Source organism: Juglans regia, chromosome 10, assembly GCF_001411555.2.
Source record: "Juglans regia cultivar Chandler chromosome 10, Walnut 2.0, whole genome shotgun sequence".
Lineage (NCBI taxonomy): Eukaryota > Viridiplantae > Streptophyta > Magnoliopsida > Fagales > Juglandaceae > Juglans > Juglans regia.
Window position 1 is genome coordinate 8,807,559 of NC_049910.1, and position 14,278 is coordinate 8,821,836.

Consider the following 14,278-nt stretch of genomic DNA (forward strand, 5'->3'; position numbering starts at 1 on the left):
AGCCACTCTATTGGCTTTTCTAAACACATGCTTAACAGACCAGATCTCATAAAGAGAGAGTAGTTTTTGTGCTTCTTTTGTAACCATATCCCTTAGTGATTCATTCTTGTCCTTTGTCAAAAGAGCCGACACAATCTGTTGGGAATCACCCTCTACAACAACCTTGGCGAGCCCCAGCTGTAGACCAAACTTTGCTGCCTCATACGCCCCACAAGCTTCAGCTAAAGAAGGATCTGGATACAGGGGTCTGCTCATTCTCAGTGCAGCAGTCATGAGCCCTTTATGGTCCCTAATGATAACCCCTATTCCAATTCTGCCTCCATCTTTGTCCACCGAAGCATCCCAGTTCATTTTGAACAATCCTTCAGGGGGGGGAGACCACCTATCCTTATGGTCTTCTTTTGGTTGAGTGCTTCTTGTGATCCTGCAGGTTTCCATCTCGATCAAGGCTTCTGATGCTTGTCTAATAACCTCATTGGGATGTAGGAAAACTTGTTGGAAAATAAACTTGTTCCTTCTATTCCATATAAGCCTCGACATAGTAGCAAATTCTTCTAGGATCTTCATCTCAGCATCTTGACATATCAGGTTCCATAACTCTCTAAAGGACATGAGGTGAAAGGATCTCTTTTGAAGAAACCTTGAGCACTGGCCCCATACGTCCTGAGCTGCTGGGCAGTTCCATGCCATATGAAATACAGTTTCCTTTTCATTGAGACAGATTGGACACCAAGGATTCTCAGTAATCCTCTTTTTGTACAAGTTGCTTAAAGTGGGAAGACCATTGCTACATGCTTTCCAGAGAAAGTTCTTGGTAGCTGGTGGCACATTAAGCTTCCATAAGACCTTCCAACCCTCTGAGCTCTGCTCTCTATTAGAAGACTGACCCTGACCTTGAGCCCGTAGTTCCTTGTGGAGATGGTATGCCCTTCGAACTGTGAATAGACCATCTATAGCTTTCCTCCATATAAGTTTATCAGGAATTTGTGATGTACTCAGAGGGATCTGCATAACGAGCTTAGCTTCCTCTTCTCCTAGCACCTCTTCAATCTTAGGCAGGTTCCAAGTTCTAGAATCTGGATCAATCAAGCTGCTGACTTGAGCTTGGATATCACTATCCTGTCTTGCACTTACCACTTTACCTGAGGCAGTCTGTGGAAGCCACTTATCCACCCATATTTTAATGCTGCAGCCATTTCCCACCCTCCACATTGAGCCCTTTTCAATCAGAGACTTAGTAGCTATAACACTCCTCCAGATGTAGGATGGTCTGTGGCCAACTTTTGCTTCCCCGAAAGAAAAGTGAGGGAAGTATTTCAGCTTTAATACCCTAGCAACTAGGGATTGTGGATGTTGGATGATCCGCCAAGCTTGTTTAGCCAGCATGGCAAGGTTGAAGCTTTCAATGTCTCTGAATCCCAAGCCCCCCTTAGATCTAGCTTTGAGCTACACTAGATCGGAGTCGGGGTTATATTTGGCTAGTTACTATAGCAAGGTCAATAACTTTGTAGCTATAATAAAAAAAGTTGACAAAAAAATATAGGCAGTTTTAAGAATTGTAGATATAATTATTGGATAGAAAAATGGTTGGCAAAAGAAGATAGTTAGTTTCAAGAATTATAGATATGATTATTAGATAGAAAAATAGTTGACAAAAGAGGATAGTTGGTTTCAAGAATTGTACATATGATTATTGAATAGAAAAAAAGTTGGCAAGAGAGGATGTTGGATGGAAAATGTAGATAGTAAGTTGAGATATTTATATGAAATTTTAGATAAGTATAATCAAATAATTTTAAATATTACCGTTAAATGACTATTAAAAATATAATTGTTGAAATTATAATTTGATTAGAATATGATTACAAATTAACATATGATTTGTAGAATTGTAAAATATGACAAAAATAAATCATATAAAAATAATAATAAATGTGAAATTAATAATATTTGATTATTATAAAAAGTTTAAATGAATAATCCAATGTGAGATTAGTGGAATAGATAAAAAGTAAAATATATGATGTTAGGGCAAAATTTGACTAATTGGATGGTCAATCCTAAATTCCTAATACTCTTAACACCCTCAAATCACAAAATGCCTTGAAGAGAATATACAAATTTTTTTTTAAAAAAAATGCACCAAACGTGATTATTTAGATCTAAGCTAAAACGCTAAAATACAAAAAACAAACCCTAAAATCCTAACGATGGCAGTTAACAGCTAATGACTGAAGACCACCGGAATCTAGTGGACTCCAACTACCCTATATCGGAATCCAAACCCTTCCCGGTGGTTGGGCATCCTTTTTTAAACAAATAAATAATTCCGTTTCTTATAAATTTGTATTTTTAATTTAAATTTGTATTATTATAATAAGTCTATCTAATTAATTATTATGAAAACAAATAAATCCAATTAACAAACGTAAAACGGAGTGGTTTCGTCTTCGTTCCTTTGAGCAAAAATAGCCGTCGCCGCCACTGCCACTGCCACTGCCACTGCCACTGCCACTGGGGACACAGAGAGACTGCCCGGGAAGCTTTCCCTTCAACTTCACCAAACCTAAATCTGAAGCCTTTGAAAACTGTAAGATATTCGTAGAAGGAGGCAGTTTCTGAATAGGTTATATAACTTGTTTTGAGAAATCGAAGTGTTCCTTGAAGGTACGTTATAGGTTCTGGAATAAACTAGTTTTTTCCTAGGCCATGGCGCTAAGATTTAGTGGGTATTCTTTTCTTCCGCTTCCGAATCTTATTCTCATTTTTTTTATAATATATTTTTTTGCACGTTGTTCCGTTTGGTTTCATGGAAAAGTTTTAATTGGAAACGGCTAAATTACAGATGTAAAAGCCCTTTATTCTCCGTGTTTTTGAGCTTAGATGAGTTTAGTAGAAACAATACATTTGAAATAAATGGAGCTTGGCAGACAGAAAGCAAAATAAAACGTAAAATTTGGAGTAAATTTATTGGGTATGCTTTCGTAGCATGTGTGGGAGGATGGGTAGACCAAGAAGCAAAAAGGTAGAAGAGAATCAAGAGATGTTCACGTAACATGTTGTTAGCGTTTGGTTTTCAACAGCAAATTATTGTTGCTTATATAGTTATTGTGATGAAATAATGTGTACTGTCATTTTGTTTAATAGGTAAATGCATACTGTCATTTTTCCTTCTTAAGAAAGAAGAAACTCTCAATAACAAATCTCATCCAAATAATTATAATAGGCATATTTGAGTGGAAGTGACTATAAATAATGAAAAATGTTAAAATGGAGGGCAAGATTGAATTCAGGCTTCTAGATATATTTACGGCTTAATTCCTTTTTTCTTTTTTGAGATTCGTAATTCTACACATTTGTGCCACTTTTGGATTCTAAAGTTGTTTTTCACCATCCATTTGGTGTGGAATTATGAATGTTTATATTTTCAGTTTTGTGATCCATGGATGATACATAAATCATGAATGTATTAATTGCCCCTGTTTCCATTCTAGCAGAATACGTGAATGGGTGAAGTTATTCTAGGGATGCCAGGGCCATGGGCCGATGATCATTGTGAACCATCTGATTATTATACATCAAAAATTGGAGGACTGCCTGTAAGTTATTTCTGCTGGTCTGCTTGCGCAACTTTTATTTGGTGTTATTGAAATATAATCTCTTCTCCCTTTTCCCCTTTCTCCTTAACAGGACTGGCCTCTTCAAGAAGAGGCTATAAGACCCAGCCTGCTTGAGTGTGGTGCATGTGGTAGTAAACTCTGTCTTATTGCACAGGTTTAACATTCAACATCTTATAAATTTTTTCGAGAGTATATCATTTGATGTGTGCAAAAGCTAAAATTATTTTGTTTCTTCCCAGGTTTATGCCCCAATTCCATGTAAGAGTCTAGAGATCGAAGATCGTGTTCTTTTTGTTTTTGGTTGTGTGATGCCGAAATGTGGGAGCAATCCCCTTAGGTCTTCTTCAACATTCTTTTTCTATATTACTGTTAGTACAACAATTGATATCCATGTTTTTCTTTTTCTCCTTCTAATTCTGTTGGCATGCAGTTGGCGAGCTCTTCGCGTTCAGAGGTCACCTGATGTAGATAAACCACAAACTGCCTCTGTGGATGTGGCCTCTTCACCTGCGCCCTCTGTGTTATCACCGAATACCAGCTGGTCGGAGGGTTTTGATGATGACACTGGTGATGACATGGATCTGGAGGAATTGGGTAAAGCACTCTCCGAAGCTGCAACCTTTGCTTCTCAATGTTCTCATTCCAAGAAACCACAGAGAAATCACCATTCTGAGACTTTCATGACGCCCGCATCTGCAAGTACAAGAACAAGACTGATGGATGCCAACACATCAGGTCTGGTTATGGCGTGGGAGACAACTTAAAACATACCTATCCACCTCTGTGTTGTGTTTCCAGTTTTTCATATCATAGCATATGTGATGCCCAATCCGCTCCCTCATCCATTTTGTACCCAAATTCTGTAGTACAGCACTGTTTTTCATGAGAAAGTTTAAACTCCTCTCCTGTGTTCAATTTTCAAATACAATTACTCATTTGACCGAGAACAACCCATGTACAATAATTCACATCACGTGGAAAAGAAAAGAAAAATAAGGATGTGGGTGAAAGAATTTGAATCAATTTCCTTTACATTAAAAAGAAGTGAACTGGGTTAGTAGAATCAAGATGATTTATTTATTGTTCTACTTGAAACCCCTAGAGGTTGACTTAAGTGGTAGGAGTCTTGGTTTTGGTTATATGCTAATCCAAGTCTAAAGTTCAAACCCTTGGGTGTAAACAACTTCTAGGGGCCATTGGATTGGGGGAATTTCCCCTTGAATTATCTGAGGTGCACTTGAGGTAAACTCCTTGCCAAGGGCCTGTGCACCCCCGTGATTAGTTGAGACTTTGTTCCTGACACCCGGTGTCAATAAAAAAGAAAATCATTGGTCCACTTATGTAATGTAAAGAAGTATGTTGTTATACTATTTATGGATTTAATAGTCTTAAATTTTGTTGTTGTATTTACTGGACATCAGTACGACTATGAGTAATCAAGAGTGCGTCTGCGAAACTTGATTTCTCATATTTATGTGAGAGATTGTCACAAGATTTTATCCCCACTCACACCCCAAACACCAAAAAAAAAAAAAAAATGCAAGAATATTAATTTTATATCCTTCTTAAGATATAAATTGTGTTGGAAGTGTTGTACTTGATTTACATGTTTGTTGATTGCAGTGGTACCTTGCTTTTATATTTATTCTCAGAAAGAGCCATCCTCGAGGGAATCCCGTACTTCAATTTGCTCGAATTACTCGACACTTTCCATTAAGGAGAATGGTAGTGATGCTGAGGGTCATGTACCAGGAGAAACTTGGGCAGAGGAACGTTATGAACATGATAAAGCATTGACTGCTGATAGGACTTACCTTAAATTCAAGCGTCAACTGGATGCATTTCCAGAGCAATGTTTCAGGTACAAATCTAACTATTTTATGACCCGAATAACATGCGTGTGATTCAACTGTTAGCTTGTTATGGCGGTCAGATGAGAGAGCACTTCTCTACCATTTTTTATTGTATAAACCCGTTCCACATTGGGTACAGGTCATGGAGCTTATGTCATCCCACCTGGGCTTCGTTAATAAACAATGATTATAGAGGCAACTAGACAGTGAGAAGGGGTCTATGTCTGAATTAGGGGTCATTATTATAAAAAAAAAGTAAAAAAAAGAAGAGGAAATGAACTTATGTTTTCAAGCTTCATTTTACTTGGCTGAGTTGAATTGGCTGGAGAAAATATCAGTTCTTCAACTATAGTTATTTTGGTGTTTCCTTTGTGACAACTTGAAAATCAACAGATGACATGCTTAACTATCCAATCGCCCGCCAAGAAGTACCATTCGAGAAGAACCCGATAAAATAATAACTATCCAGCTTCTAGTTCAACCTAAAAATTGCATACTCCTAGATAGTTCTTTCCCAATGCAGTTATGTGTTTCTAGCATTTTTAACTTAGAAGAAAAAATATGCCTTGCAACCCCAAAGCTGTCACCCCCTTTGTAAAGTGGTCCCCACAATACCATTTTTGATTTATTGCACTTTCATACCAAAACTTTTAGCTAATTACACCCTATTTCCAATTTTGAGTGTCAAGATATATGAAAATAGGTGACATGTTACAATCTTGATAGCTGAATCTTAAAGAAGGGTTCGCATTACAACTTTTTTTTTTTTTTTTTGATAGGTAAAAAGAAGATTTATTGATCCACGTAAATAGGCAAAGCCTGAGTACAAAGCATTACAACTTTTTCATAGTTTAAGAATGCATTGTGTAAAAAATGATAGCGTCAGATCTTAAAGGAGGGTGCACATTGCAACTTTTTGGTAGTTTGAGAATTAATGTGTCAAAAGTGTTAGTTTTAATACTTGCACGCATGGGCAATGCTCTTGTATATATTGGACTTTTGCCTATTCTTATGATCAATAAAATTTTGTTTATTGATAAAAAAAATGCTAGTTTGAATACTACATTTCAAAAGGGGTGATAGTTTAGAGGTGAAAAGTGGATTTTACCCTTAAACTTTATATATATTTTTGTATGTAGGTGATGCATATATCGACGGTAGAATTAGAGAATTATATCCTTTAACCTTCCATTTTTTCTTTTTAATAGTTTTCTCGATTTGCTGTGTACTCAGATATTCATATGGTGGGAAACCACTTCTGGCTACAGCAGATGAAGGAGAACCTGGGAGGTGCAGGCTATGTGGTGAATCAAGGCTCTTTGAAATGCAGCTAATGCCACCATTATTGTACTTTCTACATGAAGCAGTTGATGATCATCAACGAGTTTTGTTGGAGAATTGGGACTGGATGACACTCATTGTATACACTTGTTCCAAGGTGAATTTTCAACTCTTCTGTACTTAGTCTAGATTACAAACCTTTCTCTCTTTCTATCTACAAGTTTCACAAGTATTGGAGTGGCTTACGAAACAAATCAGTTTGTTGCTTTAGTGGTATCTTAAAGGTGTCCTTAGCGAATTGGACTTTTCATGTTTGGCAACCGAAAAGTTGAGTGAATTTCACTCCACTTCTCATCTTTTTTTTTTCCAACTTCATTCTCAAACATACAAACTTAAAAATATCTCATTCAAAAACTTTTCACTCTCCATCTCACAAATTTATTGTTCATACGTATTTTTAAGATGGGACCCACAACTTTCACAAAAAACCATAAAACTTTATCTCAACTTCATTTCTTCACTATTCATCAAAGACTTCTCAAGATTTTTGCATCCAAATATCACCTAAGCCACTGGCTAGTGAGTTAGGAAGGAGAGGGGATTGGTTTGGATCTGGTTGCTTGTGAAGTTTTGATTTATTTTGTTCCCATTGCACCCTAGCCCCTTTTCACATTAGCAACTCTCCTTAGTGAAGCAGATGCGTGCATTTGTTGCCACCCTTTTAAGCTTGTATATATAAACTTTGATACCCTCGATTTTAATGAAATTTGGTCTTCTAAAACTTTTGATTCTGTTCTTTTTTTGTTAGAACTGTTCTCAATCGTTTGATCAAGAAAAACCCAACTCAGGAGGCTGGACAGTGGCAGAGGAAGCTGTTGTGGTACAATGTGAGAAACCCTTGGATGAGTCGGCTCGACTTAGCTATTTCTCGTGATCTGTAATATCAGTTTGCAGAATTAGCAAAAACCTACCTCTCACATGGTAGTAAATCTTATACACTGTCTGTGAACTGGTCGTCATATATTCAGAATCATCGAGGAGATCTTAACATTGCTGCTGATGGGGTTATTCTATAGTAGTTTAATTGCAGAAATGAAGGAACTTCTTATGTATTGATCAAGGAAAAAGAGCTAATACTGCCTGCAGGAGTACTTGGTCATTTGGGGACAACAGAGATTGTGGTTTCACATGGTGGAGTACGATCTTCTCGTTTGAAGTGGATTACATCCATTTTGATACTTCTTATAAACACAGGCTTAAATACCTAGTGGTTTACTTAAAAAAAAAAAAAAAAATTACCTAGTGTTTTACATAATGAATTACTATTAAGTTGAAGTGAAATAAAGAGGATGATTGTCCTTAATGAGTTGGCTTTAGGTTGATATTTGATAGGGACAATACAATCAAGCTTTCATTTACCTATAGCAATGGCTGACCCTATCTTGACATAAGCGTGGAAAATCTTATTTGCATGTATAAGAAAATAGAAATTGCCAAACACCTTGTAGCAGCACCCTTTATGGGGAAAAGATCCCTTCTATGTGGTTCCATTTTTTGGGTTTGATTCTCTATATACTCCTAGTTGCCTTGGAGAATAATAATAATAAGATAATTTTTAGCTTAGGTATGGAAAGACAAGGAAAGATTGGTATATTATTTATCTAGTCATCTTATCAATTGGGACACCTGGCAGGAAAGTTGTAGACGCTGCAACAATGTAGGCGTTTCTTCAATATGAACTAAATTATTCGTTGACCTCGAGATCTAAACAGAACATAAAAGAATTAGCCTTGCCCAAAACGTGTAGAACAGTTCTAAACTCAAATTTTCATCTTTAGGTGAATAGAAACTTCTTTTGTTTTCTAGAGTAATTGGCATAAAACAACTTGAAATAAACATACGAAATAGGTCGCATAATATTTATTAAAAATTTAATATTATCCAAAATTCACTCAGATAATTATAAATATTGCAGATTCCACCTTATGTATTTGAGTGCTTCTACTCAGTCTTATGGATATGTTCTCTCAAAATTATCATTAGTATAAATTATATTTTTTTTATATATTTTTTAAACATCTTTAATTATTAAGAGAAAAAAAAAATCACAATTTTAGTAATATTCATTTTTTTAACTATTAAAAAAGAAATTAAAATATCCTAACAATAACTTTAATGAGACAAATCCATAAAACTAAGTTTCATTTTTTTATATATTGAGTAATACTAGAGAGAAGTCACTATAACAGTACATACTTTACACTCACTGCGTATCTGTTTCTAGTTGATTGTTTTCAACACTCAACTTGAGAAGATATGTAGTCTAGATGATATCACATCATATATACAAAATGAATATTCTTAATAATAATTTCAATCTATATTTATTCTTATATATTTATCTTTTCCACACTCTAAGGCACTATAGTCCCAAAAAATTTAGGAGATTCAATCCACAACTCTGACACGCACTTGACACATTCGGGACACGCCAGTTCCTAGGTTAACTGGAAACAGAGCATGACCGAGTCCCACCACGACGCGCAGACGCAGACGCAGTCTTGCTTACCTTTCGCAGTTAGGAACCATTCGTTTGGCCTTTTACAGTTAGAAGCAGAAGGAGGACAGCTAGCCTAGCCATAATTAAAAGGTCCAGTTGAGGGGGCGGCGGTGGTTCTGGCACCCACCTCAAAGAAAAGGAAACATCATGAAAATATAGCTAAAACACGTCACACCTTTTTATCTCTAATCTAAACCAAATCCGCGTTGGCATTGTTGCGTGGCTTGCTTGTATGCCTTCCAGCTTTAAAATGTTTCTGTTCAATTTTCTACGTACCTGTACATTCGACACTTATTTTATACTCAATTTAAGGCATTTAATCTATAATATTTAGGATTTATCCTGATCTTAATCGGATCATCTTTGTGTAGACCAATCTTTCTCGATACAATGAAATAATATTTAATAAAACGCATAACTTATATTGATTCGTATTTCTTAGATTAAAAAACTATACACACTCGTATATACAATTATTAAACACTGTCCTCTTCCATAGAAAAAATTATTAAACACTGTCACCTCACTTGATTGCGGGCTAATTTTTAGACTTATTCTATCAAATTATAAAAAAGAAAAAAAATTTATTTTTATATAAAAACTACCACGATTTTCCTTTGTATTCTTACAATTCATTTTGATACCTGAATTTAGAATTTAGAATGATATGTAGGTTGTGTTTAGATATTGAAGTGAATTGAGTTGAGATGATAAAATATTATTAGAATATTATATTTTAATATTATTATTATTTTAAGATTTGAAAAAGTTGAATTGTTTATTATATTTTATATTGGAATTTGAAAAAATTATAATGATAAATTGAGATGAATTAAGAAACCAAACGAACCCGTAATCTCCAGATATCTAGTTGTAACTACAGTTTTACTACATCAGAAATGAGGCAATCAAGAAAATTGAAGTTCCGTCCTTTTTTTTTTTTTTTTAATTAAAGAGTACATTATGCACCACTACAATGAAGAGGGTTATTTTGTAAGAAAAATTTTTAATTTGATATTTCATATGCATCATGTGCATGTTCTCCCCACCAACTTATCAGTATAATTTTTTTCAAAAATTTTTTAGACGCTCCTAAAATAGGAATAAGGTGGATCTTAATACAAAATAATGTCATGCTGTTAAAACTATTTAAATAAATATTAATTTATAATGACATGATATATTAATATAAGATGATAGAATGCTTGTAATCCGAAATTACTTAATAATTAGCTCCGAATTATGCACTTTCTAACGTTATTTAAAAGGTAGAAATTTATTTTTGAGTAGGGTTATTGACACACTAAATATATCATTAAAATAAAAAAAAAATTTTACATCAACTTACTACTAATATTTTGGAAAATTTTAATTTGCAAGTTAATTTAGGAAGATATCTTGTAAATATCATAGAGTCGGGCTACTCTGCCGCCCAAAATATCCTGCTCAACTTGACCGATAAGTAAAATGTGTATTTTTATTTTTTTCTCATTTTTCTTTTCATATTCTTTTAATATATTTTAATATTTTTAAAAAATAAAAAAATAAATTAATACACTTAAAATTACTTTCTTAATCATTAAATAAATAAAAAAAATTTAACCACCAGTCAAACTAGGTGGCAAAGAAGATTTTCCCAATATCATAATTATTTTAGAATAAAAAAAGAAATTGCCCGTTTCATAGGGGTAGTTGCGTAATTAACTACGATCAAGAGGCCCACTCTCGTAAAGCTGGAGAGTATATATAGCCGAAAGTTCCATAGGACAGGGTATATCACTTGCGGAGTTGTGCTGTCGTGACCCGTGCTTCGCTTTGCTCTTTTTCACACAGCTCCTCCAAACACAAACAAAAGCCTCTTCCTTCTTTAGTGGTGAAATTCATCTATACAATACAGTATTTGTTTCTTTGAAGAAGTCGTATCAATCTCATGGAGGATCGTAAGGAGGTCTCTCTCTCTCTCTCTCTCTCTCTCTCTCTCTCTCTGCTTTTGTGTGTATCTCTGATTGTTTTATGTTCTTGTTGTGGTTCTATGTTATTTCGTTTGTTTGCCGAGAAAGGCGATGGAAACACGAAGAAAGTAATTGACGGAGTATATGAGAGTTTTAGAAAAAATTGAAGGCTTTCTTCTTGGTGTTGTTTCTAGTTCAGTTGATCAACTTGGAGCCGGATAAGTGGATTTCAGTGTTTACCCAATTCACAGGAACTAAAAAACCAAATTTATAGATAATTTTTTTGTGTCTCATTTTCGTTAATTTTCTTGGCAACCGAACGGATTACGAATTCCATTTGAGATCTCATTGGTATATACATATTTACTTATGCGTACATATTTAGTGTTAGATTGTACACTGAGTCGAGTTTTTTTTTACAGATGAGTGTACCTGAAATTACAAAGAAATTTAGATCTATACATAATTATTATTTGTTTCTCGTCAGTTCTAAAAAAGCTAAAATTCACTCTCTAAAGAAATTAAATTTTTTATTTGTTCAACTGAACGGGACATTCAAACACGTAATCATTTCACGTGACTTTCTTTTTTCTTTCAAAGATGAGAACAGTCAAAGGCGCCGGCTCCTTTATAATTTTTCCCCTCTTTTGGCTTGCAAATTCAACTCCTGTCATGATCAACTTTCTGCTCTAATAATATTTGTATTTGGAAGAACATGCCCGACACCGGATTTCATTTGAGGTATTCGAAACTGATAATTTTGGGACAATCAGTAAGTGGAAATGAAATGACGGTAGAACTACGATTTCTGAACTTGTTTTTGAGAAGACAGTTCACTAATTTAATTGTCTACTTGTGGCCTGTGGGCATTGTGCAAAGGGGTCTTCAGAATTCACGTTATGTGACTCGTTGTCATGAAGTCACGTCTATAATTCACATGTTGAGATTATTTTTAGGAGTGGATGTGATCAATACCGGGTGGTGTGTTAATTTTGCATGTGATGACTTTTTTACCATGGAAATTTGTATAAAATGCTGTGTAAAGTTTGCATTTCATGGCTTTTTTTTTTTTTTTTTTTAAATCTCAAACTAGGTATTTGGATGTAAGGGTTACATGATTAGATACTGAAGTTCACTGAAAAGAGGCATTGGTGCTTTTTTTAGTCATTTATAGTTTTTCTATCATAGGGGATAGACCTTTTGATAATATATATGAAAAGTTTGATGTTTTTTGCAGAAGGTCGCTCCCTGGCTATCAGTGCCTCAGTTTGGAGACTGGGACCAGAAAGGACAGGTGCCTGACTACTCTCTGGATTTCTCAAAAATCAGGGAAAATAGAAAGCAAAACAAGAAGGATGTGTCTAGAGCGAGTCTTGGAAATGAAGAAGAGTTCATTACCTCAAATACCACCACCAATGCAAGCAAACAAACTCACATTGATGATCACCACCACTACCATCAGAGCCAGCATTCTCCAACTGTACAGCATTCTCCAACTGTAAGATTCTTGGCTAGCTTTGTGGTGCTTTGTTTGGTGAGACATTGTTTAATAATGCATCTTGTACAGGTAGATATGTGGTAGTTGGTGGTTATAAAGGAGAGGAACATAATAATATAATATACTATAACCATTGATGGTGGCATACGTGTGGTAGGCTGGTGGGAAAAGTGCAAAGTGGTATTAAATACGGTGGGCCAAAAATGCTAGTCTGTGAGCAGGAACTTCCTAATAGAGACTCGAAAAACACAGACACACTAGCATGCATTAAATTTTTGTTCTAGTGCTTAGATTGGAAACAACAGAATAGATAATTGTTGCATTGGTGAAGGGACAAAAGAACAAGTGCATAAATCATCCACGATATTTTATTCCCACATTAGTTATTCATCAATGAAGAGCATGGTAGATATGCATGCTCAAGGTAGAACTAAAGCATTATCATTTTATTCATCGATCATTTCATCATCCCATAACATAGCATTTAATGATTGGAAAACTATTAAGAACTTGTCGGGAATATTTTGATTGTTTGGTTTGGTATACCCACTAAACAGTAGGAAAATGATTTAGGTTTTTATTTCAAAATTTCTGGTTGATGAAATCCAATGCTAAATGTTTGGACTTTCTTTTACAGAAAAGGAGGACCTTTCTCAGCTACTTCAACTGTTGCATTAAAGCCTGTCAGCCTGATAGTTGAGGGAATGTTATTAGATGATTTCAATGTAATGATATTGTATTGGGAGACTGGTTTCTTTTGCCTGTATAATATGGTTCCTCCAAGCTCTTTCCATCACCGTTTTATCGGATAGGAATGATGTTCCTTGCTTCATGATGATAACGAAAACATTGCTCCTTGGCACTTTCTGTTTTAGAATTCAACGCGAGTCCATAAGAAGTGATTCCATTTCTTCATCGGGTCTGGAAATTGCGAAATTAAATCCTATAACAAGAGTTAGAAATGAATCAATATTGAAAGCACATGTGACAACAGGTTCTAGCATACTTATGTCAGGTTGTAACTCACGCCTACCCCCATCATAGATTTTGTATGGTGTTATACAACCATGCAGTCGACAGAAGTCACGGAATACTAAAAGGAAGCTTGATCACCAAAAAGCCTAATTACATATCAAAGCTCTCCGCTGCTCTTCCTAATCAGCTAATAAAAAGCAGATTACAGGGAATATTTTAGGTCTATCAAAAGCTTGGGAAACTGAAGATAAATCTCCTAGCAAGATCCTTGCTGCTGGAAAATCCTGTCAGTTGCTACCAAATTGACTTTTAAAAGGATTCTAGCTTCTACAATTACACCTTTTTTATTATCTGAACAACATCCTCGTCCTCAAGCACATGTTTCTGCGGTATAAGAAGAACGAAACATGTATTCAATCGGCACAAAAAATAAAATAAAAATCACATTTAAAAAATGATGAGTACAAGGTTTGAAGTATCGAATGTCAATAGGATCCGCAGATTCTATGATTGGAAGATTCTATCTATATCTCTTTCTT

At 35.1% G+C, this 14,278-nt stretch overlaps 2 protein-coding genes across 4 annotated transcripts; both read left to right on the forward strand.

Annotated features, from left to right (window-relative positions):
• The first annotated feature begins 2,423 nt into the window (after positions 1-2,423).
• LOC118349573 (programmed cell death protein 2-like) lies at positions 2,424-8,187 on the forward strand. Of its 2 annotated transcripts, none has more exons than XM_035694682.1 (8): positions 2,424-2,667; positions 3,498-3,599; positions 3,691-3,774; positions 3,860-3,957; positions 4,051-4,355; positions 5,244-5,481; positions 6,707-6,911; positions 7,563-8,187. In XM_035694682.1, exons 2-8 carry the CDS (start codon positions 3,507-3,509, stop codon positions 7,686-7,688), a joined length of 1,149 nt encoding a protein of 382 aa, XP_035550575.1. In that variant the 5' UTR covers positions 2,424-2,667; positions 3,498-3,506; the 3' UTR covers positions 7,689-8,187. The 2 variants fall into 2 exon arrangements, with proteins under 2 accessions (XP_035550575.1, XP_035550576.1); XM_035694683.1 differs by having other exon boundaries at positions 2,424-2,590.
• A 2,899-nt stretch (positions 8,188-11,086) lies between these two features.
• LOC109012786 lies at positions 11,087-13,679 on the forward strand. Of its 2 annotated transcripts, none has more exons than XM_018994592.2 (3): positions 11,087-11,262; positions 12,504-12,764; positions 13,402-13,679. In XM_018994592.2, the coding sequence occupies exons 1-3, from the start codon at positions 11,245-11,247 to the stop codon at positions 13,462-13,464; spliced, it is 342 nt and encodes a 113-aa protein (XP_018850137.1). In that variant the 5' UTR covers positions 11,087-11,244; the 3' UTR covers positions 13,465-13,679. The 2 variants fall into 2 exon arrangements, with proteins under 2 accessions (XP_018850137.1, XP_018850138.1); XM_018994593.2 differs by having other exon boundaries at positions 11,103-11,262; positions 12,507-12,764.
• The last annotated feature ends 599 nt before the right edge of the window (positions 13,680-14,278 follow it).